This window comes from Rhineura floridana, chromosome 2 (genome assembly GCF_030035675.1).
Source record: "Rhineura floridana isolate rRhiFlo1 chromosome 2, rRhiFlo1.hap2, whole genome shotgun sequence".
NCBI classification, from domain to species: domain Eukaryota; kingdom Metazoa; phylum Chordata; class Lepidosauria; order Squamata; family Rhineuridae; genus Rhineura; species Rhineura floridana.
In genome coordinates, this window is record NC_084481.1 from 165631166 (window position 1) to 165658389 (window position 27224).

Consider the following 27224-nt stretch of genomic DNA (forward strand, 5'->3'; position numbering starts at 1 on the left):
CCCAATTATTACCCTAAAACAGACGGCTTGTAACCTTGTCTGTGTTGAATGTCTTCTGCTTTACAGGGAAACGGACTTCCATCTGTGTAGGATTTTGGCAGACAGGCTGATGATTATACAGAGAGTGGTATTGAAATCACGCCCTGGTATGTTTCTACTTGTCAGAGCACTGTAATGAGTTTGGTGTGTTTGTACATTGTGAAAAACGGGAAGGAAAACTGCAGAAAGCAGCCAAGCTTTTGATAGTAATGCTTCAAGGCTTGTCGTGAAACCTTTTAACTGCCTGTGCAAAAAATCTTCAGCAAGATATTCACAGCAGGCATCCTTCTTTACCAGATGTGTTGGTGAGAATTCATTTTTGTAAAAGTGGAACAGTGTAAGCAGTAGCCTTAGTAAGAGTAGCATCATTTTAGGAAGCATGATACAAGGAAGTTAAGGATGTATGTTGTAAATAGCATGTTGTACATACATTAGTGACTCATAGCAATAACTACAGATAACAATTTAGTACCAAGAGCTCATTCTTAACTTTGAAGTATAGTTGCGTATTTCCGTCTGGCTACTTGTTAGTTTCTCTTTCCTCTCAGGTTTGTAAAGCAGCTGGATATCTCTGCTCTGGTCATTATCTTTCCCCAGCTTTTTCCATTTATGTTGCTGGGATGTCGGAAGATGTCTTTAATGAATCCTTAAGACACCCCCCCCCCGTCGTATGTTCAGTTACTTTCAAATAAGTCCCAACATTTTTTCTGGAACTTGTTTTCATGTAGTTAGACTATCGTTAATCTAATGTGCTTTATTAGGCCTTGACATCAGCATGCAGCCCAGTCAAGCAGGTGCCGGGGTCCAGGAGGGCTTACTGTAGTAGGTGCGGACACAGGCACCTCTTTCTTGTTGCTGTTTTTAAAAAGTAGGGCTCAGTGCTGAGAGGGGAAGAGCCAGGCAGCTGCAGTCACTATGTTTCTTCTCCCAATGGCTCAAAGCATTCTTGTGGAGGGCAGAAGGCTGGGATATGGGATAGCGGTAACTGCACTGCAGCTATTTGGTACAGTGCAGTTCTTCTCCTCAGCACTGGATTATGGGTGAAGCTAAGAGGAGTACTGTGGCTCCTTTCAATGGCACTGCTCATCTAATCTTTCTCATTGCCCATCCAGTTACTTCTCTGATGATGCCAGCAGGGTGGACCTCGGGGGGGGGACTCCAAAGGGCTCGTTGCCAAGGGCCCCCTCAAACCTGGTCCTGCTATTTTTACCATGCTCAGCTTAGAAGCATTTTTTCCAAATAATAGCTCTGTATGTTTTATTGTAAAAATTGATAGTAACCTAACCTACTTTGCCACTCAGTCGTAAGCATGTTACTGAAAAGTAAATCGCACTGAGTTCAGTGTTAAGGGTGTTGTAACACTTCAGGTTGTTTTGGATTACCAGAGATGAGATGCAGACAAGAGGTTTGCTTACAAAGAGTTAAAATTTATTGAGTAACTTACAAGCATACAGCCAAGTAGCCCAATAAAAGTGGAACAGCCACACAGCTCTGCAGTAGCTGGCTCGGACTGAACACCCCATTGGGCACATGCAACACTTTTATAGTATTGAAGCTAGCATATGGCATTGGCATGATTACATACAATATTGGCAGGGTTACATACACAAATGATATTTTTTATGCATTGAACATTACAGCATAATACCGATAATTGGTTATTTGACCTTCTCATAGAACATCTTCAAAAGCCAACTAATTGCTAGAAAACTATATGGAAACACCCTGGCACTCCTTTGGCAAGATATATGTTGGCCATATATCTTTGCTAACAAGCAACTCCCATCATTGACCGTCCTTTGACTCGTCCACCTGGCTACTTTAATGAGCAACTAGGCTTAAATCATCTATAAAACACCTTACTGATAACATATTCTTGAATATATGCCTAATTGGCTCCTTTGATGCTTCTCTAACTAACAAGGTACATTCCCAGCCTTATACTGGGCAGGTCATCATGCCCTTTTCTAGCTTAAGTTTTCAGGTGCTTAAGAAATGCAGGGGCCTGAAAGGGGGAATACAAGCCTCCAGGTTCACTAGCAAATACATATTGAATCTATGCTTAACATAAGGCTACAATATCTTGCTATAGGCCTCTACTTGCTTGCTGGAAATATCAAACTGGTACAGGGTACACAGGTGTGTACAGTTTTTGAATTTAGACCAGCTTCAGCAAACAAGGTTTAAAATGTAAATGGTGCTTTTATGCAGGACTGAGTGAAGTCATTTTAGTACTGGATCTTGAACATAGACACTGGACTGAACAATGCATGTGGGTCCACAACCCATGTTTAAGGTAACAAGAAGGGAGATGGTCTGTATTTGGGGTTAAAGACTCAGACTGTTCCCATAAGCAAAAGATTTAAAAGGTTAAAATGCAGTGTATGGCTCCAGATGGCCATTAAAGGGCTTGCAAATAAATAAGTTAATAGTAATGCATCACCAGAAAGAGGATAAAGGAGGATGCAGACTTACATAAAAATTGCATTTGCTAATTTGTATATAGATTTAGAAATAATTATTGTAATTTAAATAGAAATGCAGTACATTTTACTATAGTGGGGAAGACGGTGACCTGTGTGCCTGCCTGCCTGCTCAATCTCCTGTCCAGGTGCTAATTGTTGAGCGGTAACTTCGAGACCTCTGCCCTCCTTTCTAATGGCTCTTTGTCTAAGTTGACTTTGGACTAGACAGCCCTTCCCATAGAGGACTGGCTGGAGTAAGCAGGAGGGCAGGCAGGAATGGTGGAAAGGTGAAGAAATATGCTAGGGTGGAAGGAAGGGCTTGGAGCTGAAACATGAGGAAACAGGGAGGAACAGGTAGGGAGATGGATGGGGTAGGAGTTCACAGAATGAGGCAACACGTTTACAGGAGTTTAGTTACTGTGAATCATCTGAGCTCAGATGTAATGGATTAAAAACCCTGATTTAGCTACTATAGTTGCCCTCTTCAAGCATTGGGTAAGCTCATACGTGGGGTGTGTGGAACAAGCGTGGTAGGTCTGCCCCTGCTCAATGAGTTGGAGGGTGACTATGTGAAGTGAGAAGCTTGAAACATGATTTTCCACTGTAGTGGTTTACCCAGTTGTTGGAGTGCCTGAAGAGAGATAGTGTCTGGTTGAGAGAAAAATCTTTGCAGTTAAACTGACAATCTAACCTGTTCTAGGCATCAATGGAGAGCCAGTTGCAGAAAACTTTTGTATGGAGAAAGCTACCCTACTGGATAAAATTGCTGAAGGTGAAGTCAAAGTTCGTACACTTTGTCTGTCTGTTGACCCTTATATGGTAAGTCTGTATGATAAGTGGTAGTGATGAGCATAAAATTCAGAGTGTCATTGAATAATAGTTTGCCAGCCAGAACATTTAAAGTGAACCAAATGATTTGTATTCCAGTCAAATATTGGCTTATGGCTTTTGTAGAGTAAATTCACTAATAGGCAAAAAAACCTTGCGGCTTAAGAACTTACCTGTAGCCAATAGATATTTGTATCAAACTTTAAAAAGCAGGGGAATTGGGCAGCTATAGTGAATGCACCAGGGGAGCAGGAGACCTGACCTCCTCTCTGAGATACTGTACTGCCCTACAAATTTGTCAAAATGCAAACACAATTTGAGTTGGGGTTTCACAGTCCCATCCACTTCCTGTGTAGCTTGGAAGAATTTGGTAATGTGCCTCTGAGCACAAAGTTGGAGAATTACATTTTTGTATACTTGTTGTTTTTCTTTCTTTGCTTCTTTCCTTACTACTGTTTCTACAGAAAATTTCTACAGGGGATGGGTAGGGGAAGAGGAGGAAGGGCATAGGGGAGGAGGTGGAGGGGAGCAGGTGGGAGGGGGGCGGAGGGCAGGTTCAATCATTTGCAGATTTACTGCCATGCAGTCATGCTTAGGATGGGTAAAACTGACCATGGGGAGGAGGAGGAGGAGAAAAGGGACAGAGGGTGGGATGGAGTGGGCAGGGGAAGAGGAAGGAAGAGGAGGAGGAAGGAGGGGAAAGGCAGGTCTAATCATTTGCATGCTTATTGAGTTCAATGGGATTTACTCCTGTGCAATCATGGTTAAGATAGGTAAAACTGACCATGGGGGAGGGGAGAGGAGAGGGAAGGAGGAAGGGAGGGGGAAGGAGGGGATTAGAAGGGGGAGGGGCAAAGGAAGGAGGAGGGAAGGGGCAAATGGTAGGTGATGGGAGGAGGAGGGGAGGGCAGGTTTGATAATTTGCATGCTTATTGAGTTCAATGGGATTTACTCCTGTGCAATCATGCTTAAGATAGGAAAAACTGACCATGGGAGAGAAGGGGAGATGAGTGGGGAAGGAAGAGGAGGGATAAGGAGGGAATTGGAAGGGGATGGGGAGAGGGAGGGAGGGAGGGGGGAGAGGGAGGGAGGGGGGAGAGGGAGGGAGGGAGGGGGGAGAGGGAGGGAGGGGGGGAGAAGGGGCAAGAGGGAGGGGATGGGAGGGAGGAGGAGGGGAGGGCAGGTTTGATCATTTGCATGCTTTTTGAGTTCAGTGGGATTTAGTCTTGTGCAATCATGCTTAGGATAAATGAAACTAACCTGGGGGACGGGCAGGAAGGGGAGGAGGAGGGCAGGAAGGGGAGGGGGAAGGAGGAAGGAGGAAGGGGGAGGGGAGGAGATTGGGTCGGTGGGCAATGGGCAGAGGGAAGCCCCTTTCCCTTCCAACAGGAAAACATTGTGAACAGTATCATTGTTTTTCAGCGACACATGTAGTCTCTCACCCAAATTTGAACCAAAGCTGTCACTGGCCACATTCACACCAGACCTTTATTTCACTTTAAACAGTCATGGCTTCTCCCAAAGAATCCTGGGAAGTGTAGTTAGTGAAGGGTGCTGAGAGTTGCTAGGAGATGCCCTGTTCCCGTCACAGAGCTTCAGTCAGAGCAGCTGACTGTTAAACCACTCTGGCCACTGGAGCTCTGTCAGGGGAATAGGAGTCACCTCTCAGCAGCCTTCACAAATTACACTTCCCAGGATCCTTTGGGAAAAGCCATGACTGTGTAGAGTGGAAAAAGTCTGGCATGCGTGTGTCCTCCTGAATAGCCTAGCCCAGCAGCTGTGAGTCTGGTTTTCAGAACACTGACAGTTGGTTCTTACTGAGCATAACCAGGTTTATCATTGACAACAATGCTAAATTTCTTAAATTTCCTGGGCTCCTACTGGGAGGAAATCAAATAATAAATAAATAATTAAAAATCACTAAGGCCTTTTTTAACTTTTAAACTGCAGAAGATGAAGGTCAGAGTATGGGGCAAGGTCAGTAATAGGATTACAGGTACTCTATGAACATGGCTGATTTTTAATTAATTTCAGCAAATTATGAAAACGCTGACAGAGAAAAGTCCAGCTGGGTTCTGTTTTTTTCTCTCTCTTTTTACACTTTGAATTCTCAATTCTCTGATTGTTTTGTGTATTGCCATGAAAATTTAGAGGGTTGTTAAGCAAGCCTTTCTGAGTTCAGTACTATAAGTTTGGTAAGGTTTTCTTTTGAAATGAGCTTATGGGAAGCATTAGAATGGCATGGGGGTATTTTCAATTTAATATTGCGGAATGTGAAAAATCCATGCTGGCTATAGTATACATCTACTCTTGTGGCTGCATAATATTTGGGGATATTTTGGCCTGTATAGATCTCACGATATGAGTTCCTGAGTGTGTGTGTGCAAGAAATTTGTGCACATACTTGGCTTTCTTCCTTTAATTTCCTCAGCGTAGCCCATACAGATTGCCCATCTGTGTGTAAAAAGCAGTTGGTGATCACAGCAGCTACTTTTGAAGCCAACATAACTGCTGGAATTAGAACACTGTATGTAACTGGGTGAACATATTTGTGTGTTCACTTCAAGGGCACCCACTGTTTTTTTTCATGAGAATGTGGGCATTCTATAGGGTACTGGAACATTGTGAAATACTACAAGTGTGAACCAGCCATGTGATCTCACAAGCAGTATGCATATTTGGATATATTTTCTTTGAGGTTCTGTTGGAGTGGCTTTATTAATTGCTTCCAGTTCTCCAGGATTACACCACTAGACTTTGTTGCAGATTTGGAATGACTAGTTTACCCCAGAATGTGAACCAGAATGGGGGGGGAGGGGGAGATGGCTTCAGAGGGGTAGCTATGTTAGGCTATTGCAGGGCTGGGGAACCTGTAGCCTTTAAGATGTTACTGGTTTATAGCTCCCATCAACCTTTGACCATTGCCTGTGCTGGCTGGGGCTGAAGGGAGTTGAGAGTCCAAATAACATCTGGAGGGCCACAGGTTCTATATCCCTGGGTTATTGCAACAAAAGGAAAAAAGTATTGTGGCAGGGGTCCTGAGCTTGCTATTTTCAAAGGGAGGAGAGCTTCTATTGATGCCAGGCAGAGCTTTCCTCCCACTGCAAATAGGTGCAACCCCTGCACCTCCTCCCAACTTGGATCAGGAGTGTGTGTGGGGGAAAGGGTAAGGTCCCCTCACTCTACCCATCTTATGCCAGCTATTTATTTATTTATTTGAAATAATCTGTACAAGAGCTAAAGATGTGAGCAATATCATGTTTAGTTTGGCCCTTAGTAACCTTATTCAGTAATGTTCTCTGATACGCTTCATGTGACAAGGGAACGGGATATTTCACGGCCTCACAGGTTCTAAGTTACATAGAGATGGAGGCTTGTCGTATGTGTCAGCAAGGTTTGTACAGGAAACGCTAATAAATGTAGAACTTTGGCCGTTTTCTAATAGCTATTGACTTTCCACCCTAGGAACATAGGAAGCTGCCTTGTGCCAAATGAGACCGTTGGTCCAGCTGACTCCACATTGTGTACCCTGACTGGCAGGGGATACTAACCCCCCCAATTGATAGGAACATATGGTTTCAGACCAGGAACATTCACATCCCTACCTGGAGATGCAGAGGATTGCGCCTGGGACTTTGTGCATGCCAGATGCTCTACCACCGAGCTATGGTCCTTCTCCTATTCTGCTATAAAAGAGTCTCTGCATAGGATTGGTGAATAAAATTATTTGTAGATAACCCCTCAGAGTATAATCATCCCAACTATTTTACTACTCAGTCAGTAAAAGCAAAACTCTTTAGTCAAGGTAGATGGAACACAATGTCCTTCAGTGCTATTGTGTGTGCATTGTTGTGTTAATGTGGAAAAATTAAAATATCCTGTTGTCATGAGGAATGACTCAAAAGACAACCAAAATCTCAGAAGATGAGATGGGGTTTCTGTTGCTGCTATTGTTAACAGTTTAGCATAACTGTATATTGTTGTACTTTAAAGGATTCTTTCACTACAAAAGTTTTATCTTTCAGCGATGTCGTATGAATGAAGACACTGGTTCTGAGTACCTCCAGTCCTGGAAGTTGTCTGAAGTCACTGATGGTGGGGGAATCGGTTCTGTAGAGGAAAGCAAAGATGTGCATTTTGCTGCAGGAGACTTTGTAACTTCTTTCAACTGGCCCTGGCAGACAAAGGCCATTCTAGATGGAAAGCAACTCGAGAAGGTACTTGTTCCATTTCATTCTGGGGAGAAACAATAGAGACAGAGAGACCGCAGGAGTCACCAGCCGTTGCAGGCCTATGCCCACCTACTGGATTCTGAGAGTTATGGGCACCAGTCAAGCTCCTATCCCATGTAAGAATTAAAAGGCCCAATGCCACCCCATGCATATGCATGCATTTGTACAGCACACAAGGTGTATACCCCCTCCAGCAATCAGATTTGTTTTAGGTTTTTTCAAGCCTATTTGGTGGTAGGAGCATTGATTTTCTTACAGAGGGAAGGGGGTTAACCTCTCTCACCCAGCTAAATTCTCTAAAAGATCACAAATATGCACCCCAGAACAATTAGGCTTGAACTAGTCCCTTCCACAGCTGTGATCCCCCAGTGAAAAAACCCCCTTCCCATTGTAGTCAGATTTGAATGAAGCTGTCTATTGGAACCAATAGAAGGCTTTCCCCCCCAAGCCTAACTGCAGTGCAGGGTGCATTTTTGGGGTTGAAAATCACAGCTGGGGAAAAGAGTTAGCCTTCCATCACCCAATCCTTCCTTACCATCCCATTTGCCCCTCCCCTATTGCAGTTAGGTTTGGAAGAAGCCTTTTGTTAGCTCCAGTGGACAGTTTCTTTCCCACCTAATTTTGGATGCAGGACATGGAATACTCCAAAATACCCCTCCACGCTGCAAGAAGCAAAAGTAAATGGCCTTTTTCAAATCTAATTTCAGCAGGGGTGATGGGAACACTGCTGCAGCTGGGCTCAGGTCCTTTCAGGGGGATTGGGAAGCCTTGGAGGGAGCTGTGTTGGCAACCCCCAGTTTATAGGAACATAGGGAGTTGCTTCATACCAAGTCAAACCACTGGACCATCTCACTCAGCATTTCTCCCCAGGATTTCAGAGAGACATTCTTATCCCTAGCTGGAGATGCTGGGTTTCAAACCTCAGAACCTCTTAAATGCAAAACATGTGCTCTGTCACTGAGCTCAGGCCTTTCCCTGTTTCAATTAATTACAGTTTGACAGGCCTGCAAATGCTTGTCCATGAAACGTGTAGTTGTCAGGTGGAACTTATGCCATTTAACACTGCAATTTTGCAGGTGGCCTGCTTGCACAGAGTAGTGTGCAAACCTAACTCATTGGAGTCAGCAGAACTCTCTGCTTTCTCTGCAGGGGCAGTGCCAAGCACACAACATCCTGTCTGGGCCATTCATTCCAAGGCAGGCTCTTTCTTTAGAAGTATCTACAAGCTTCTTTGCCTGCACTATTCTATTATTATTATTATTATTATTTATTAAATTTATTAGTCGCCCATCTGGCTGGTTGTCCAGCCACTCTGGGCGACGTACAAGATAAAACAATACATTAAAACATTAAAATTTAAAACCATAACAGTAAAAAAACCTAACCCACCCCAAAAGCCTGCCTGAAGAGCCAGGTCTTCAAGGCCCGGCGGAAGCTTATCATAGAAGGGGCATGGCGGAGATCATTTGGGAGAGAGTTCCACAGGGTGGGGGCCACTATTGAAAAAGCCCTCTCTCTAGTCCTCACCAGTCTAGCTGTTTTAACCGGTGGGATTGAGAGAAGGTCTTCTGAGGCTGATCTTGTTGAGCGGCATCCCTGACGATGCTGGAGGCGCTCCTTCAGATAGACTGGGCTAAAACTGTATAGGGTTTTAAAGGTCAAAACCAACACCTTGAATTGGGCCCGGTAAACAACCGGTAGCCAGTGCAACTCCTTCAGCACTGGAGTGATGTGATCTTGCCGGCGGCTGCCTTTAATCAGACGAGCCGCCGCATTCTGTACCAGTTGCAGCTTCCGGACCGTTTTCAAGGGTAACCCCACGTAGAGCGCATTACAGTAGTCTAGGCGAGAGGTGACCAGGGCATGTACTACCGGTGGGAGCAGATGGTTGGGAAGGTAGGGGCGCAGCCTCCGTATCAGATGGAGTTGATACAGCGCCGCCCGGCTCACAGCCGAGACTTGAGCCTCCATGGTCAGCTGGGAGTCAAGAATGACCCCCAGGTTGCGGACCTGGTCTTTCAGGGGCAATCGTACCCCATTGACCACCAGGTCCACATCCCCCAGCCTTCCCTTGTCTCCCACAAACAGTACCTCGGTTTTGTCAGGGTTCAGCTTCAGCTTATTCCTTCCCATCCAGCCACTCACCGACTCCAGGCACTTGGACAGGGTTTCTACAGCCAACCTCGGTGAAGATTTAAAGAGATAGAGCTGCGTGTCATCCGCATACTGATAACATTGCAGCCCAAATCTCCTGATGATTGCCCCCAGCGGCTTTATATAGATGTTGAACAGAATCGGGGAGAGGATGGAACCCTGTGGCACCCCACAAGTGAGAGGCCAAGGATCCGAAACCTCATCCTCCAATGCCACTCTTTGGTATCTACCTATTGCTTTTGCTGTGAGTCAGGGACTTGGAGAACAAACTTGTGGGTGTTTGTAGTGCAAGTGTGGAATGGCCTCACTCTGTGATACCCTACACAGCCTAAGTGAAGTACTCTTACGAGTCCACATAGTTTCAAGGTGTATTTTTTACATTAAATGCTAATAATGTGATGGGGTGGTAGCAAGGGGAGAGCTATAGGGAGGTCAAGAATGGAAACAAGTTAGAAGAAATTGCTTGGTCTTCTTGCAGTCCCATAAATGTGCCTGAAAGTATACAGATGGGACAAGAAAGGGATCTGAGTGGATTTTGGTTGGGGTGACTGCAAGATATATTGTTTTGCTGCAAGGTATATTGGTAGCTTTTTAAACCACATGTCTCTGTTCAGATTGATCCACAGCTTGTAGATGGACATCTTTCCTATTTTCTGGGTGCAGCTGGCTTGACTGGACTGACAGCTTTGCTGGGAATAAGAGAGAAAGGACATGTGTCCTCGGGTGCTAATCAAACCCTGGTGGTCAGTGGCGCTGCTGGTGCCTGTGGTTCATTGGCTGGGCAGGTAAGCGGGCTCAAGACCAACCCTTACGTCTTAGAGGGGTGGTTTTTTTTGTTTTGTTTTGCATCTTTTGAGATGAGCCATAATAGTTGCAAATATAATTGTACTGCTATTACCCCAGCAACATGGGAGCCACTACAGTGCCACCACTTCCTGCACTGCCAAGTGAGAAAGCCTGGACTGTGTAGGGAGAGCCTATACTGAGGCTCTTTCCCATGTCAACTGTCAACCCTTGGGAAATGGAGTTGGTCCTGCAGCAGGGCAGGGCTTTGTGATTCCAGACTGCTCACATTACCTCAGTGGTGCAGGATTGAGTAGTGCTGTTAGTGGCTCCCACAACGCAGGAGTAACATCAGTGAATCAGCCTAAGACTCAGGATTACCAATATATTCATATCTCCTTCAACTCCCCAACGTCTCACTGAAATAATCACCTTGGTGAGGTTAGCAAGTGAAACTGAGAACATTTGATTAAATCCATTTTGCAGAGAGGGACTGAGGCTGAGAAATAATGGCCCAGGTGTGATGCTTGTGACAGTGTAGGGTCACATGACTGTTACATAGTTGGTATTTCACAGAGTGGCTGATTGTGTAAACCAGCACCTCCAGGTGGACAGTGGACACATTGCTACTGTGGTTTATATGATTATAGCAGCCCATTCTCAAGTAGGTCACAGTAGCTGTGAGTCTGTCCCATGAGACGCTTGTTTAAACAATCAATATCTCCGTGTAGCCACAGCTGGGTTGCAGTCATTCCAGTGGATTTGCATGCTCCTTCAGGTGGGCCAAGAGCAGCCAAGAGCATCTGTCCTTGTGCAAATCACTGGCTAGACCCATTCATTTAGGGTGTCTACACCTGATGTAAAGCAAAGAGCAAAGAGATTGATGCACCTGATGTAAAGCAAAGAGATTGATGCAGATTTCATGATCCTCTCTTTCCATGTAAACTTTGATGGCAAATTTACTTTATTTATTGCAATGGGGTTCAGCTACACTGAGTTCACTGCAGTGAGTGTATCCACTTCATTAGTTAACTTGACTGTCAATCTCCTGTTAATACTATATAAGGAGGAACATAAAAGTTAGAGAAGAATGGCAGGGAAGGAGATAATTCTGGTTATTTTGTTACAGAAAGAACAATGAAGGTAAACTTGGTTTTGTAAAATTATCCTCATGATATGTTATTATTATTAATTAGATTTATTAGTCGCTTGCAACCCAAAGGTCTCCAAGCAACTTACAACAATGTTAAAACCAAAAACAAATATATCATGCTATAAAACCAAAACAATAAAAAACCCACCCCCACTATTATTGCACAGCGCTAGAAATTCATGAACTGTGATGACTATGGTTATGGTGCTTCCAAAGATAGGTTTCCTGGAGGGCTGTTCCAAAGTGGTTGGTATCTGTGGCACAGATGAAAAATGCTCCGTTCTGGTCTCAGAAATGGGGTTTGATGGAGCTATCAACTATAAGAAAGAGAATGTGGCACAACGGCTGCACCAACTCTGTCCAGCTGGAGTAGATGTATACTTCGACAATGTTGGTGGAGACATCAGCGATGCAGTGATCTGTCAGGTCAGTGTGCATGTTATTTTTTTTGTCTCTTCCCTTTCATTACTCCAGATTCCATGCAAACTGATGGAATATTACTGTAAATCTGTCTGCCTGGTGAAAGATACAATGGCCTTTTTGTCTGTGTAACCATGCCCAGTTATAACTATGCTCTTAAGACCTTTGTGAGGATCCTTAAACGCTGGGAGCTTATTTGCCTGAACACAAGAGGGTTAAAAGTGTGTAGAGAGGTAGGAGAGCATGCACAAACCCTGCCCTCAGTGTCTTCCCCCCACCCCCTATGCATGGGCTCCATTTAGACCTTTGCATGCTGAGTACAAAGGTCTGAAGGAGGTTTCTGCACATGTTCCACTGAATGTGCCTAGAAGTCTCCAAGCAATTGGGAACCCTGCCTTATCAGGATTCCCAGTCATATGGAGACTTCTAAGCATCTTCGCTTGAACCTGTATAGAAGACCCTTTTAGACCTTCAAACTCAACCAGCAAAGATCGTGAAAGGAGCGCCCACATGTGGGAACATTAAAGGTGAGACATCCATGTGCACCGCTGCTCTTCTACACACTTTTAAACCATGTATGTTCAGGCAAATGTCTGATGAGGGCTCTGGCCGTTTCGGATTTACAACTGCTGCTGCCTTGGCTTTTGTTGTTGCTGCTGCTGCTCTCCGGGTCTTCTGGACTGCCTGTTGGTCGGTGTTCGGCTTTGTCGTCGGTCGCTGGCTGCCGCGGCTGCGACACGCCTGTGAGTCCTGGATCAATGCTGCTAGGTTCCGCTGCTTCTGCCTGCTGCTCTGTCGCTGGATCGATGCTGCTGGGTTCCGCTGCTTCTGCCTGCTGCTCTGTCGCTGTTTCATCGTGGCTTTCTGCCTGCTTGCCGCCACTCCATTCAAGTTCGCTGCTTGGGGCGTGTCTTGTCCTCTGGCTTGCTTACTTGCTGTTTACTGGGTCGCGGGCAGATATTTTACAACTTTATTTGATGACATTACTTATGGATGAAGCTTGATGCAGAGGAGAATTTTAACGTCGGCTGCTATTGCTGCTGTTTGGGTGCATTTTAATTGTCTGTTTGTTTTGTCTGTTGTGTGTATGAATGAGATTGTGTGGACGTGTTTGTGTATATTTATGTGTATTTTTATGCGTTGTTGTGTGAATGTGTTTGTTTGTATTTAAATATTTTTAAAATGTGCCTGGGAGAGCATGCTTTGTATTTAACGGGGGGGCTTCTGGGGGCCCCAATTAGCGTAGTGACGGGTAATGGGAGGTATGGCGTTAGGAGGAGAACGTGCCAGGTAAGGGGAACTCGCCCCAGACAAGTTGTGTCTGTGCCTTGTTCCGGTTCTCCTCAAGACCACAGAACTGCTGGTTGTTCTATCAGCCAGCCCTTAGATCTCCAGGTGCTGCTTTTGAATGCCAGGTCGGTATATAATAAAACCTCCCTCGTCCATGATTTAATTGTGGATGAGGGTGCCGACCTGGCGTGTATAACCGAGACCTGGGTGGGTGAGCAGGGAGGAGTTGCCCTCTCTCAGCTTTGCCCACCTGGGTATACGGTGCAGCACTATGGCAGATCTGAGGGCCGGGGAGGCGGGGTCGCTGTGGTCTATAGGAGTATTTTCTCTCTCACCAGGCATCCTGTCCAGATGACGACTGGTCTAGAGTGCCTCCACCTTGTACTGGGCCAAGGAGACAGACTGGGAATTTTGTTGGTGTACCGCCCACCTTGCTGCCCAACAGCTTCCCTAGCTGAGCTGACAGAGATAGTCTCGGAGGAGTTGTTGAGGTCCCCCAAACTTGTGGTATTGGGGGATATCAACGTTCATGCCGAGACTGTCTTATCTGGAGCGGCTCAGGACTTCATGGCCTCCATGACAACCATGGGGCTGTCTCAATTTGTTACTGGCCCAACGCATGTGTCGGGTCACACTCTTGATTTGATCTTTGCCACTGGTCATGGAGATGGTGATCTGGAGGTGGGGTATTTTTCATCTACTCCATTGTCATGGACAGATCACCGCCTGCTGAGTTTTAGACTTACGACGACTCTTTCCCTCTGCAAGGGTGGGGGACCTATTAAGTTGGTCCGCTCCCGGAGGCTTATGGATCCTATTGGTTTTCAGAGGGCTCTGGGAGTTTTTCCAGCTGATAGTACTGGCGCTCCTGTCGAGGCCTTGGTCGAACTGTGGAATACAGAGATGGCCCGGGCTATCGACACGATCGCTCCCGCGCGCCCTCTTCGATGCAGAGTTCATACAGCTCCGTGGTATACCCCGGAGCTGAGAGTGATGAAGCAAGAGAAAAGGAGGCTGGAGTGCAGATGGAGACGAACTCCAGACGGATGCAATTATGCTTTGGTAAGTGCCTCTACTAAGTCGTACATAAAAGCGGTAAGGGCGGCGAAGAAGTCCTACTTCGCTGCCTCTATCAAGACATCTCTCTGCCGCCCAGCAGAGCTTTTTAGGGTTGTACGAGGACTCTTACCATTGAAACATCTGAAGCTCGCTGTAACGACATTGCAGGGCACTTCCAAAATAAAATCGCATGCATCCGTAGGGACCTAGACTCTGATGTTATGACAGATGAATCCATTGAAGTGTCCAGAACACGGTCTTGTCTTTCATTATTGGATGAGTTTCAGTTGATGCAGCTTGAGGAAGTGGACAAGGTGCTTGGAATGGTGCGGGCGACCACGTCTGCTCAAGATCCTTGTCCATCTTGGCTGGTCAAGGCTAGCAGGACTAGTACCACCGGCTGGGCCAAGGAAGTGATAAATGCCTCCTTGAGTGAGGGAGTAGTCCCTAGTAGCCTCAAGGAGGCAGTAGTGAGACCTCTTTTGAAGAAACCTTCCTTAGACCCAGATAACTTGAACAATTATAGACCGGCGGCAAATATCCCCTTTTTGGGCAAGGTTCTGGAGCAGGTGGTTGCCAATCAGCTCCAGGTGCTCTTGGATGAGACCGATTATCTGGATCCATTTCAATCCGGTTTTAGGCCTGGTTTTGGCACTGAAACAGCCTTGGTTGCCCTGTACGATGACCTCTGTCGGGAGAGGGACAGAGGGAGTGTGACTCTGTTGATTCTCCTTGATCTCTCAGCGGCGTTTGATACCATCGACCATGGTATCCTTCTGGGGAGACTCGTGGAGTTGGGAGTTGGAGGCACTGCTTGGCAGTGGTTCCGCTCCTACTTGGCGGATCGTCGCCAGAAGGTAGTACTTGGGGAACATTGCTCGACACCTTGGACTCTCCATTGTGGAGTCCCTCAGGGGTCGATTTTGTCCCCCATGCTTTTTAACATCTACATGCAGCCTCTGGGTGCCGTCATCAGGAGTTTTGGAGTGCGTTGCCACCAGTACGCTGATGACACGCAGCTCTATTTCTCCTTTTCATCTTCTACAGGTGAGTCTGTGGATGTGCTGAATCATTGCCTGACCGCGATAATGGACTGGATGAGAGCTAATAAACTGAGACTCAATCCAGACAAGACTGAGACACTGTTGGTGAGTGCCTTCCCTGCCCACATGGTGGATGTTCACCCTGTTCTAGATGGGGTTACACTCCCCTTGAAGGAACAGGTTCGTAGTCTGGGAGTTCTTTTCGATCCTTCCTTGTCTCTTGAGGTGCAAGTGGCCTCGGTGGCAAGGAATGCGTTCTACCACCTTCGGTTGGTAGCCCAGCTACAGGGATGACCTCGCCTCAGTTGTTCATGCTCTGGTAACTTCTAGGCTGGATTACTGTAATGCGCTCTATGTAGGGCTGCCCTTGAAGACAGTTCGGAAGCTTCAGCTAGTGCAAAACGCAGCAGCCAGACTGCTGACGAGGACCAGCCGGTCAGCACATATAACACCTGTTCTGGCCCGTTTGCACTGGCTACCTATTTGTTTCCGAGCCAGATTCAAGGTGCTGGTTTTGATCTATAAAGCCTTACACGGCGTGGGACCGCAATATCTTGTGGAACGCCTCTCCCGCTATGAACCTACCCGGTCACTTCGCTCAGCATCTAAGGCCCTCCTCCGGGTGCCAACCCATCGAGAAGCCCGGAGGACAGTTACTCGATCTAGGGCCTTTTCTGTAGTGGCCCCCGAACTGTGGAACAGCCTCCCCGAAGAAGTACGCCTGGCGCCTACGCTTCTATCTTTTCGGCGCCAGGTTAAGACCTGGCTATGCTCCCAGGCATTTTAAGCGTTTATGTTATAATTTTATATTTTTATTTTTTATTTTTTATTTTGTTGCTGTTTGTGTCTATTGTTTGTTGTCTGATTTTATTGTTGATATTTTGTATTTTAACCTTTTTGTACACCGCCCAGAGAGCCACTCGCTATGGGCGGTCTATAAATGAAACAAATAAATAAAATAAAAAAACTTATCAACAGTTGTTTAGGAACAGTTCCTAGGCTCTTCTGCACAATAATTTGTTTGTTCAGTAGGTGTGCACAAATGTGTTTCCCATATTATTGATTGTAATATTCACATCTTCCCTCAGGATACCTTATTTTATGAGAATTCAGAGCATGATATTTTTACACTGGGAGTATAGTGGGAGAGGGAGGGAGAAAATCTTTCTAGTACTTAGCTTGTATTTTGTTCTCCAGAGGCTGTACAGCCCTCTTCCCTCTATTGTACAGCTCTCCTAGACATATTTTTAAAAATGAACACTGTCCTACATACCCTTTCCTGGGAGTAAGAGCAGTATTCAGTTAAGTAATTGGGCAAATGAAATGACTTCCACTTGCACAATGGGACACCCCCTCATTCTCGCCCTGTTCATGCCCCATTCCACTCTCAAACAGTTCATACTATCAAGAGGTTCTTCCTAATGTTTTAATCCAAATTCTTTTTCTTTTCATTTGAACCCATTGGTTTGGCTTCTGTCTGTTTTAGCAACCGAAAATTAATTTGCTCCATCATCTGTGTGACAGCCCTTCAATATTTGAAGATGGCTATTAAATTGGCTTTAATAATCTCTTCTCAGACCTCTTTTAATATTTCCTTGTAAGACTTGGTCTCCAGCCCCCTTACCATCTTTGTTGCCCTCTTCTGGACACTATTATTAATGAAGTCACTGCAGGAATGTCCTGCAGCAGTATAAAGCAGGGTGGGAACCTCCAGTCTGCAGGCTTAATGAGGCCTACCAGTCCTCCACATTTGGCCTGTAAGGCTATTTTGGTTTTGTCCTCAGGTGTGGGACCTGACTTAGCTGAAAGGGGGTTTGCAGACATCACTGATCAGCTGATAGATGGTGCCTGTGAATCTCTGTGCAAACCCCTGTACATAATCAGATGATCATTGGGTCTTGCTAAACTCCTTGCAAAGCGCTCCACAATACCTGACAATCAGCTGATTACCAGCACTTTGCAGTCTGTGCCTTTGCCTGCATGGTTTGATTTCAAACTATGTGAGCAAAAAAGGGTCACCTGATGTCAGGTGATTGACAGGTGGGCAGCTCCACCACCTGTCAAACTTGGCCTGTGGGGGAGATAACAGTCTGGCCCACCAGCCAGAACCAGTTACCCACCCCTGGTTTAAAGTGTTCTTGTGCTGGATTTTCACTGATTGGGAGAAAGCTTTCCTCCATTTTGTTGTGTTGATGTTGCTTGGCTTGGTGGCAAGTTACCCTGCATTGAGCTAAGTTCCCAGGATTCTTTGGGGAAAGTCATGTGCTTTAAATGTGCTTTAAAAGTATGGTGTGTGTGCAACTATACCGTTTCATTTCCGATTGGTCCATGTCCTGTAGTTTCCTGCTAAAATTCTGTAACTTTTTATACGACATGTTGGCTGTGTGTAATTTGTGTGCTTAATTTCGTTTAAAGCAACACCACAGGAGCAGAGTAACAGCAGATGTTTAAATGTGAGTGTGCCAGCATGTGTGTGCGTTTACCTAAGAAAGCAGGCTTTTACCCTGCATCAGCATCACTGAGACTGGAGACTTAGTAAAATAAGAAAAGCTACTTTATTTATAGAAATACATAGTAGATAGAAAGGCATACCTAGTTCTAACTAGCTAAGTTGGAGGCATAACACCCAGATGCGGGAGTTAGCCTCATGGCTTGGAGGGAGCAGAGACAAAGGGATGTCTCCTCTCTCCCAGACAGTCAGAGAAGAAAGGAGTGGAAAGGGTGGAAGGAGGAGGGGCAGGTAAGCTTCCTAAAGATGTAACAGTCCAGCGACAGAAGGAAGTCAGTCAGCATCACAGGTAAAGGTAAAGAAGCCTATCCATCTGGAGGACCCTAGCTCTATCTCCCTTCTGGAGCATAAACAAAAGAACAAAACAGGAGTTGCTCTTGCCCCACTTCCAACACAACAAATGTTCTGGGTTTTTTTATCCCACTTTCGTTGCATAAGAGTGCTCCTCCAGACAGCAACAAAGGTGAAGCATCGCAGAACAACTAATAAAATGGAATGATGTAAGGATGGTTAGGTATAAATCCATCACTGTTATTGTGTCAATTAAAGGTTGCAGAATACACACACACACACACACACAAAACAGTCTGGAGGAGCATTCTCTTACTGAGCATTCATCCTGATATGTTTACAGGGCAGCTATACGACAATGAGCACTCATCCTGATTTGCTTGCAAGGTGTTTAAATGTCTTCCTGGTAATTATCCATTCATCCCTTACTTTTCAGTACCTGTCCCTAACAGCAGAAGTTTGTTTTTCAAAAAAGAGGATTTGTAGGGCAACAAAGTGCTTGAATCCACTTTAATTGTGCAAACCTAAGGTTCTGGTATGCACTTTAATCTCTTCTGCAAAATAGCAGCAGTCTGCAGGAAGGATAGCTCCAAAGATCCTGAAATGCAACAGGTTAGCAAATATGTTGCCTGGATTCTCCATAAAAAGTATGTAAAAGAAGGATGGGAGTTCATTTCTGGAGAAAAGGATCAATATGGAAAAAAGCACAATTTGGTTTTCCTAATGTTTGATATTGGTCAGTAATCAGCATGCACAATACACACCTGCAACAGAACTCTGGCTGTATTCGGGGGGGGGCTTGGTTCATGCTGGATTATAATGAGGCTCATTAGAACAAGTTCTGAGAGCGCACCCTAGAACACCTCCCAGAATTCTCTGCAACATGCAGGGGTTCCTCAGTAGAAAATTAAAATAGAAAATGTTTCATGAAAAAAATCGCTACTCTTTTAAACTGTGCACATGGTGTTATTTGTTCATGGTTGTGTGGCTTTTTGAACCACCTCCCTAATTTTTTTTCCTAAAAAAAGTTACCCGTACTGGTGTGCTGTTCATAGGAATGGAAATATAAGATATCACATGTACACTTTCGTATTTATGGCAAGGCAAGAAAATAGTGTCTTTCTCTTTTATTTTGTTCCCACCAGATGAATGCAAATAGCCATATCATTTTATGTGGCCAGATCTCCCAGTACAACAAGGATGTGCCTTATCCTCCTCCTCTGCCTCCTGCGATAGAAGAAATAAGGAAAGCACAGAATATCACTAGGTATTTCCTTTTCATCAGCCTAGCTACCACCTGGACTGAATACAGATGTTACTTCTGCTGGGTTATATTGTTAATTTTGTTGTTGTTGTTTTTCTAAGGGAAGCCTTACTAGATCTTTGCAATGCAACAAACACCTTAATGGAAAGTGGTCACCTAAATATTTACTTGAAGATAGAGATCATATTTACAGAAACCAATGTCCATGTTACTAGTCCTCAGTAAGGAAGCAGCTGGATAGAAAAACAAGCTGGGAAGAATAACTTCTATACACTTGAGTGAAATGTGCCTAATGCTTGAATTACATGGCTAAACCTGCAGCTAATGCAGAACTCGGTGGATAAATATATATGAAGAGGGAGAAAAGCCATAGCTCACTTGGAGAGTGCATGCCTGGCGTGTCCCAGGTTTAGTCCCTGGTGTCTCTAGGTAGAGCTGGGAGAGTCCCCTGTCTGGAAATTCTGGAGAATGACTGCCAGACAGTGCTGACAATACTAAGTTGCTAGACCAATGGTCTGACTTGGTCTAAAGCAGCTTCCTGTGTAAATACTTCTAGCGCTCAAAGTGCTGAGTATTAATTTCAGGTATACAAAGCGCAGAATGAAAGTAATTAGGTTGCCAGTCTGTGCCTCATTTATGTCCATTTGGAAACAAGCCTGCTATCTAGAGGAGCTAAGTACATGTAGGGATAGCAGCTGAGGTCAAAATACGAGGCAAGAATATGATAGAGCAAGAGTGAGGCAGAGAGCAGGAATGCACACCTGCCTATTGCAACAGTAAGGTGGATGTTTCGTGGTCAGACCCCTGTGCCTTGGAGTGGCCAATGAGGAAGCAGAGTGCCAGCCTCAAGTCAATAAAAGTTAAGATGAACACCAGTGTGCACTCAGCTTCAAGCCTTCCTTTGCTGCTCCATCGTCATAGGTATATTCTTTCTTGTGGAGCCTCGCTACTGTACAACTTCAGATAGGATCTGTTGCCTTATGTTGAATCAGACCATTGATCCATCTAGCTCTGTATTGTCTATGCTGCCTGGCTGAAGATCTCCAGGGTTTCCAGCTGTACCTGGAGATGTGAGGGATTGAATCTGTGACCTTTTACATGCAAAGCATGTGTTTTACTACTGAGCCACAGCCCTTCCCAAATACATTGACAACTTCCAATTTGTAAATACCTTTGACCAAATGCATCAGCATTGCTTGCTTCTTTAAACTAAAGCTATTGCCTATATGTCGTTATATCTAACTGCAGAAGGTAACCATAATGTGTTTCAGTTCACTACAAAGATGTCTGTTTCTTGCAAATACTGCTTATGCTGAGGGTGGAGTCCTGTGCACACTTACTTGAGAAGAATAATCCCCACTGAACTCAGTGGTACTTGCTTCTGAACAGGCATGCTTAGGATTGTTTTGTGAAAGATGCATACATTGGGCTAGAAAATTTAATTACTATCCTAAATTAACTGGGCTAGAAAATCTAATTACTGTCTTAAATTGGTCACTGCTATATTTATTTTGTTTATAAAATTGAATCTAAAATTACCCTTCTGAAATGTTTTCACTAACATCACTACCGAATGAATGAATGTCCATTTTACTGTTTGACAGGGAACGATTCCTAGTTCTGAACTACATGGACAAATATGCAGCTAGTACTTTGCAGCTTTGTCAGTGGATCAAAGAGGGAAAACTGAAGGTATGACACAAATCTGAAGTTAGTTGCATAAGATGAAAATAATCTTCTTTTCATGTGTCCTGTTCATTGTGTAGTGCCATAAATTACCTATTTCACCCAATGAACACAGACGCTTTAAAAAATAACCTGATTAGGCAATGTAACAGTTTCATCTAGAGAATGAGATGAGGTTAAGAGAACTTCCTTTGATATTTTATTCCCCAATGAATTGAAAACTGATCGCTTTTAAGAAACAAAATTGGAGTAGAAAACCAACATTATACTTTTCTTCTTTTACAGGTTAAAGAGACTGTGGTAGAAGGCTTGGAAAACATTGGAGGTAATATTATTTGTTCCTCACAATTACCTGTCCTCAACTACAGGACAGGGATGGACCATAGTTCAATGGCAGAGCATGTTACTTGAATGTAGAAAGTCCCAGATTTTCAATCTCCAGTTGAAAGGGTCATGTAACAGGTGATGTAAAAGACTACTGCCTGAGATCATGGAGAGTCCATCACATGTTTTGGACAGAGAAATAATTTCCTCTGTACGTTTAAGTCTATTAAGAAAGATTTCATTGCAAACAAACAAAAGGAGCAAGTTCTTTTTACTACTACTTATTTTTGTTCTCTTGTAGCTGCTTTCCAGTCTATGATGCGTGGGGGCAACATTGGAAAACAGATAGTGCTTGTTTCTGAGTAAATAAGTCTTTGTAGTGTTTCCTACCAGGAAGAAGGTATGAGTACTCATGCTGCAGAAACAGAGCTCTGCATCTTGCATTTGAATGTAGAAGTTGGGTGGCTATCTACTTTATTCTTATTTTGAAAATACAAGATTTTTAACAGCGAACACTTGGGTTCCCTGATAAGGCTTCTGTTTATTGTGACGATATAGAAAGCAAGTCCAGTTTTAATTCCAAGTTCCTTATCTAAATGTTTCTTGTGCATTTCTTCCTGCACACTTTGCCTTTAGGCAGGAAATAATTTTGTAAAGTTTACTTCCAGTCAGAATATGCTGCACTCCAATCTCAAGTGTCTGAACACTACTATTTAACAACTGTGTTCCACTGTTATAGCATACATTAGTTACTGCTAGTACAAATGTTAATTTAAAAAAAAAAAAGATTTATGACTTGGCTTCTTTATGAATGCAATGAAGTGTCCTTCCTAGTACAGCAGTAGTCAGGCTGATGCCTTCATTTCTTTATAACCTCCTCCCAGCTTGTATATGCATATATACATGATTTTATTTGTTTTATCTTAACTCATTTTGAGACATTTTTGTATAAAGCAACTAACAAATGTAATAAACTGTTGATTTTGCTCCAATTTAATGGGGAAAGGAGCTGCTGTTGGTAGCATCTGCGTTTCCAAATAAAAACTATAAAATTCTTGTACAGGGTTGCCAACCTTTTTTGGGCCAGTGGGTGCATTTGGTATTTGGGGGAAGTGCTGTGGGCACTAGTTGCATCCAAAAGAGCAGAAAGTGGTAGGACCCCTTCCCCAATAGTGTAGGTATCCTTCCCGACTGCATTGTCGGGTAAAAAGGCACCTACATTGGTCACTGCCACACTTGCTCACAGAAAGTTCTTTGCACCTCTCCTGGGTTCAGAGAAGATGGTGGGTATGCTGGCATCCAGTGAAATGTGAACATATTTAAGGAAGCATGTGCAAACAGGTACTGTGTACTTTAGTGCAAACAGGTACTGAGCAGGAAGAGCAAACAGTCTTTTCATGCATTGTGGATTTCTGAGAGTATACTTACTGAGACCTTCCACAGGTGCACTGGTGCCTAGAGGTACCACGCTGGTAATCCCTGGTGTATATGACTACAGCCTAAAGAACCATTTGAGTAATAGGGGAAGAGTTAAATAACCCACTTCAATCTTTGTTTATACCAGGGTAGACTGCATCCAGCCTGCTGAGCCACAGGCAATGGCCTTCCAGCCCCTGCCAGTTATCTCCCACTCTGATTGGGTGATAAAGCTGTCTGTTCTATAGTGTGTGATCTCTACAGAGCAGTCAGAGCACTTATCTTCTGCTCAAGAGATAAAACATCCCTTTGGCTGTTCGTTAGAGGGGATCTCCGTGCAGCAGTCAGACGGATATTTTGTCTCTGATGTCAGCACTAAGCACCACAGTGCTGAGGCCAGAGATAAAAGGCAGCATTTCCCTCCTCCCTCCTTCCAGAGACAGGAGGAAATGCTGCCTTTCACTGTTAAAGACCAGGCAGAGGGCCTGTCTCTAATATCAGCACTGTGGTGCTTAGCACTGATATTGGATGCCAAAGATCCCTCTGAGTGCTCTTTATAGAGAGATCCTTTCTAAGAAGAGTGGGGAACCCTTCAGCACTCCAGATGTTGTTGAATTACAACTCCCATCATCCCCAGCCACCATTATCAAGGTTCAGGAATTACGGGAGGGGACAATGTTAGCTAGTCCTACTCTGCACACTGGAGTAAGTTGTACTGAATTTATTGGGGCTTACCTTTAAGTGGACATGCCTAAGACTGTATTTTGACATGCATTGTTATGTCAAAATCAATGGAGCAGAGATGGAAAAACAATGTGAAATTGCTCATTTAACAATGTGATGACAAGGCCTATTAGTTATAGTTTGTAACACAGAATTGCAAAAGATTCTGGTAAAACAAACATGGCCATAGTGATTGCACAGGCTCAGCCCATGTGCTCTTTTTAAGTAGTGGGCGGCAGGAGCACACTTCAGGTTTACACACATACAAGCTGTTCTAGAGTGTATGCTGCCTACACAACCCATACTGTAGAAGTTAAAAACATACTTATGGACAAATACATACATGTTAGGGCCAGTTGTACAAAATGTATGTGTTTGTAAAAGTTCTACATACGTATAGCCTTGCTCCTATATTCCTCTGCATACAGAAGCCATACAATGGGGGCAGCGTCTGAATGTTGCTTATTTTCCTGGCACATACGTGTTTGCACAGCCTAGCAAATATCCCATGATGGTCTTGCAAAATTGATCCTACATATTTTTATATATACATATGGAAACACAGGAAGTGCATGGCCAAGCAGCCCAAACAACACTTCTTCTAAACAGTTCAAAGGATCACATTTCATACATAGAAAGGCACAGATTAAGTATAAAAGGGAAGGAGGATCTGTAAGAAATAGGAATTAAAGGACAGGACTTCATAGTACAAGAAACACTATGGGGGGAGGACCTCAGATCAGTGCTAGAGCCCCTGCCTTGGATGCCAAAGGTCCAAAGTTCAATTCCCAGTATGTCTAGGTAGGACTGGGAAACCCTGGACAGCCACTGTCACTCGGTGTAGACAATACTGAGATAGACCAATGAGTCTGACTTACCTCCTATGTTCCTAACACAAGGCTGCTGCTAAAAACAGTAGGTAAGTGTTAAAGCCTACCCCCTCCCGCTCCAGTAATACATGGACAACCTTACCAAGTGTCCCAATTTCCTTATGCTGTACATTTTCCCACCCTACATCATTGGCTATGTCTGGCAGAGGAGCAGTCATCAGGACACAGGACAAGTTGTACTGCACATTGAAAAGAGGGATAACTTAAAGAGGGATAACTTAACGTGAGACTGCCGTTATCTGAGGCAGTCCTGTGTTTCCTATAATAAGTAGGTTTTAAACGGTTTTAATACTGCAAATAGTTTAATTCTATTTATTTTAGATTATTGTATGTTCTTAGTTATATGTATTTTTATCTGGAAGCTGCCTTGAGTTCCAGTTTGGAAAATAGGGCGGGGTAAAAATAAAGATAATAATAATAATAATAGTTCTGTGCTATTTTAAATTGAGTGTAGCATGCACTTTCCACAAAAGGCACTGTGCAATACTTTTACTGATAACTTATGCACGTGCTCCTTATAATTCAGTTACCATAAGACAAAGACTGAGGGTATGTATTTTGATCACATTGTGACTTCATACATGGTAATAGCCCAACAAATTAGGCACATTCCATAGTCAAGCAGTTGGTGATATGCAACATTTGAAAACCAAATTAGCAGAAAACATTTAAGTGAGATAGTCTACAATCCAGAAAACTCTGCATATCTAGTAAGGCTTATATATATTTCAATAGCAACTCCCCAAGGCCTTTATACGTCTATGTGGAGTTGTGGAAGAGGTCGTTTGAAGATGACACCCAACTCTATTTTTCATTTTCATCTTAGTCAGGTGATGTGGAAGAAATGCAGAAGCAGTGTCTGGAATCAGTGATGATTTGGATGAGGGCCAAGACACAAACTTAATCTTGACAAGACAGAGGTAATGCGAGTAGGTGATTCATCTGGTCATTGAGTTGGTATTCAGCTTATTCTAGATGGTGACACATTCCCCGGGAAAGGAAGGGTGCTTCTAGATCCAGCTTTGTCACTACAGGCCCAAGTAGTTCCTGTGGCACCTTTCATCAGCTGAGGCTGGTGTCCCGTATGTGGCATCTCCTGCATGGAGATACCACAACATGGCTAACTGGTTGGGCTAACATCTGGGATTGATTACTGTAATGCATTATACATAGGGCTACCACTGAAGATTGCCGAGGAACTAGTTAGTAGTTTGGCAGCTATGTGTGTTCTGAACTAACTGGGACCAGGCTCTGGAATATTAGCAAAGTGTTTAAAGTGCTACACTGACTGCCAGTTCATTTCCTAGCACAGTATAAGGTTTTGGTGCCGACATCAGGACCCAGAAGAAATACTTGTTCCCAAACCAACTTGCTAGTGTATGGAGGTAAGTCTGTTGTACTCATCTCTGGGTGCTGCTGTCATCTGAAGAGAAGTAGAGTGCAACAGGGAAAAGGGGACTTCTCCAGTGGTAGTGCCTTGCTTACGGAACTCCCTCCAGATTCAGCTATGTCCTTGAAGCTCTGGGCTCTGATTGCTTTCTTATTATTTTGAATGGTTTATTTTGGTTCCCAGAGTAGTTCATAACAATTTCAGTAAGGGCAGGATGTAATTCATTAAATAAATACTAAATGGTAACCATATTTGAAACACAGGGGTTTCAAAAGCAGTTTCTACAGTGAATTGGAAGGGAGGATGGAGAGAGAAAGTGTTGGCTGTCCTAAGAAAAAGAAAAAAGAAGGAAAAAAGATGACATGTCCTATTGAGACCCTTATTATGGCCAAATCCATTACTGATGACTAAACAGCAGGTGCTTCCAAATTTAGGTGTACATATGATTTAGATTTAGGTTTATATATGAACACCATATATACACATTGGAAGGTAGAAGCAGTTCTAATGCATTACAATATTGCACCCAAAAACTTCATTTAGCATGAAGACAGCAATTCAAAACAAAATTACAAGTGTTAGAAGCAGCTTCTGAGACAGGCATTATTGATCCCCTTATAGACTGACCTCCATACTCTAAAGTCCTTATTATACCACAGTTTGGAAGTAATTTGGGGACCGCTCCAAGCCCCCGCATTCAGTTTTTCAGGCTGCAGAGATATCTATACAAACCTGTAGTTCACAGCTTCACCACTTAACAATTCAAGTGAAAGTTTACTTCAACTGCCTGAAGAGGAGCTATTCAGAAGTCTGTACATTCTTCATTTCAACAATAAAGTTTCTCAGCACAGAAGACTGCAGTGTCCAGGTTCTGTAGACCAGAAAGAGAGTAAGGCCCACAGTCCAAGTTCTCAGTGGAGATAAGAAGAAAGCTACAGTTCCGTATGTCTTCAACAGAAAATAGCAGGAAAAGACCTGCCACAAAAATAGGACTGCCATTATTAGGTGGATGGGCACAGCCCAACGCCTTTTGACTTGATGCAGATGGGAGCCAAAGCTGTGCCCTTGGCAACGAAGCAAAAGGCACCAACACATATATGCCATTAGTGGTAGGTTGAAAAACATGACCTGCCAAAACAAAATTGATACATTAGACTATTTTCTCTGGGTATGTACAGACTGTTAGAATGTGGAAGGTTACAAGAGTACATAAAATTGTTCCAAGACCTGGTATGTGAATCCACAGAGTTCTGCTCCAGCAGATC

The 27224-nt window shown here is 44.0% G+C and overlaps 2 protein-coding genes across 8 annotated transcripts in view; one reads left to right on the top strand and one right to left on the bottom strand.

The window, feature by feature from the left end:
* The first annotated feature begins 66 nt into the window (after positions 1–66).
* PTGR2 (prostaglandin reductase 2) lies at positions 67–22600 on the top strand. The gene is made up of 9 exons (XM_061611272.1): positions 67–146; positions 3205–3323; positions 7358–7549; positions 10333–10503; positions 11871–12080; positions 19412–19533; positions 21135–21222; positions 21502–21541; positions 21842–22600. Exons 1-9 carry the CDS (start codon positions 110–112, stop codon positions 21904–21906), a joined length of 1044 nt encoding a protein of 347 aa, XP_061467256.1. The 5' UTR covers positions 67–109; the 3' UTR covers positions 21907–22600.
* Positions 21427–27224, bottom strand: part of TMEM62 (transmembrane protein 62) — a 46799-nt gene continuing 41001 nt past the window's right edge. For all 7 annotated transcript variants that reach the window (XM_061611266.1, XM_061611265.1, XM_061611269.1 and 4 more), the window contains one exon: positions 21427–27087. In XM_061611266.1, coding sequence (XP_061467250.1) covers positions 26758–27087 — 330 coding nt within the window. In that variant the 3' untranslated portion in view covers positions 21427–26757. The remainder of the gene's footprint in view (positions 27088–27224) is intronic.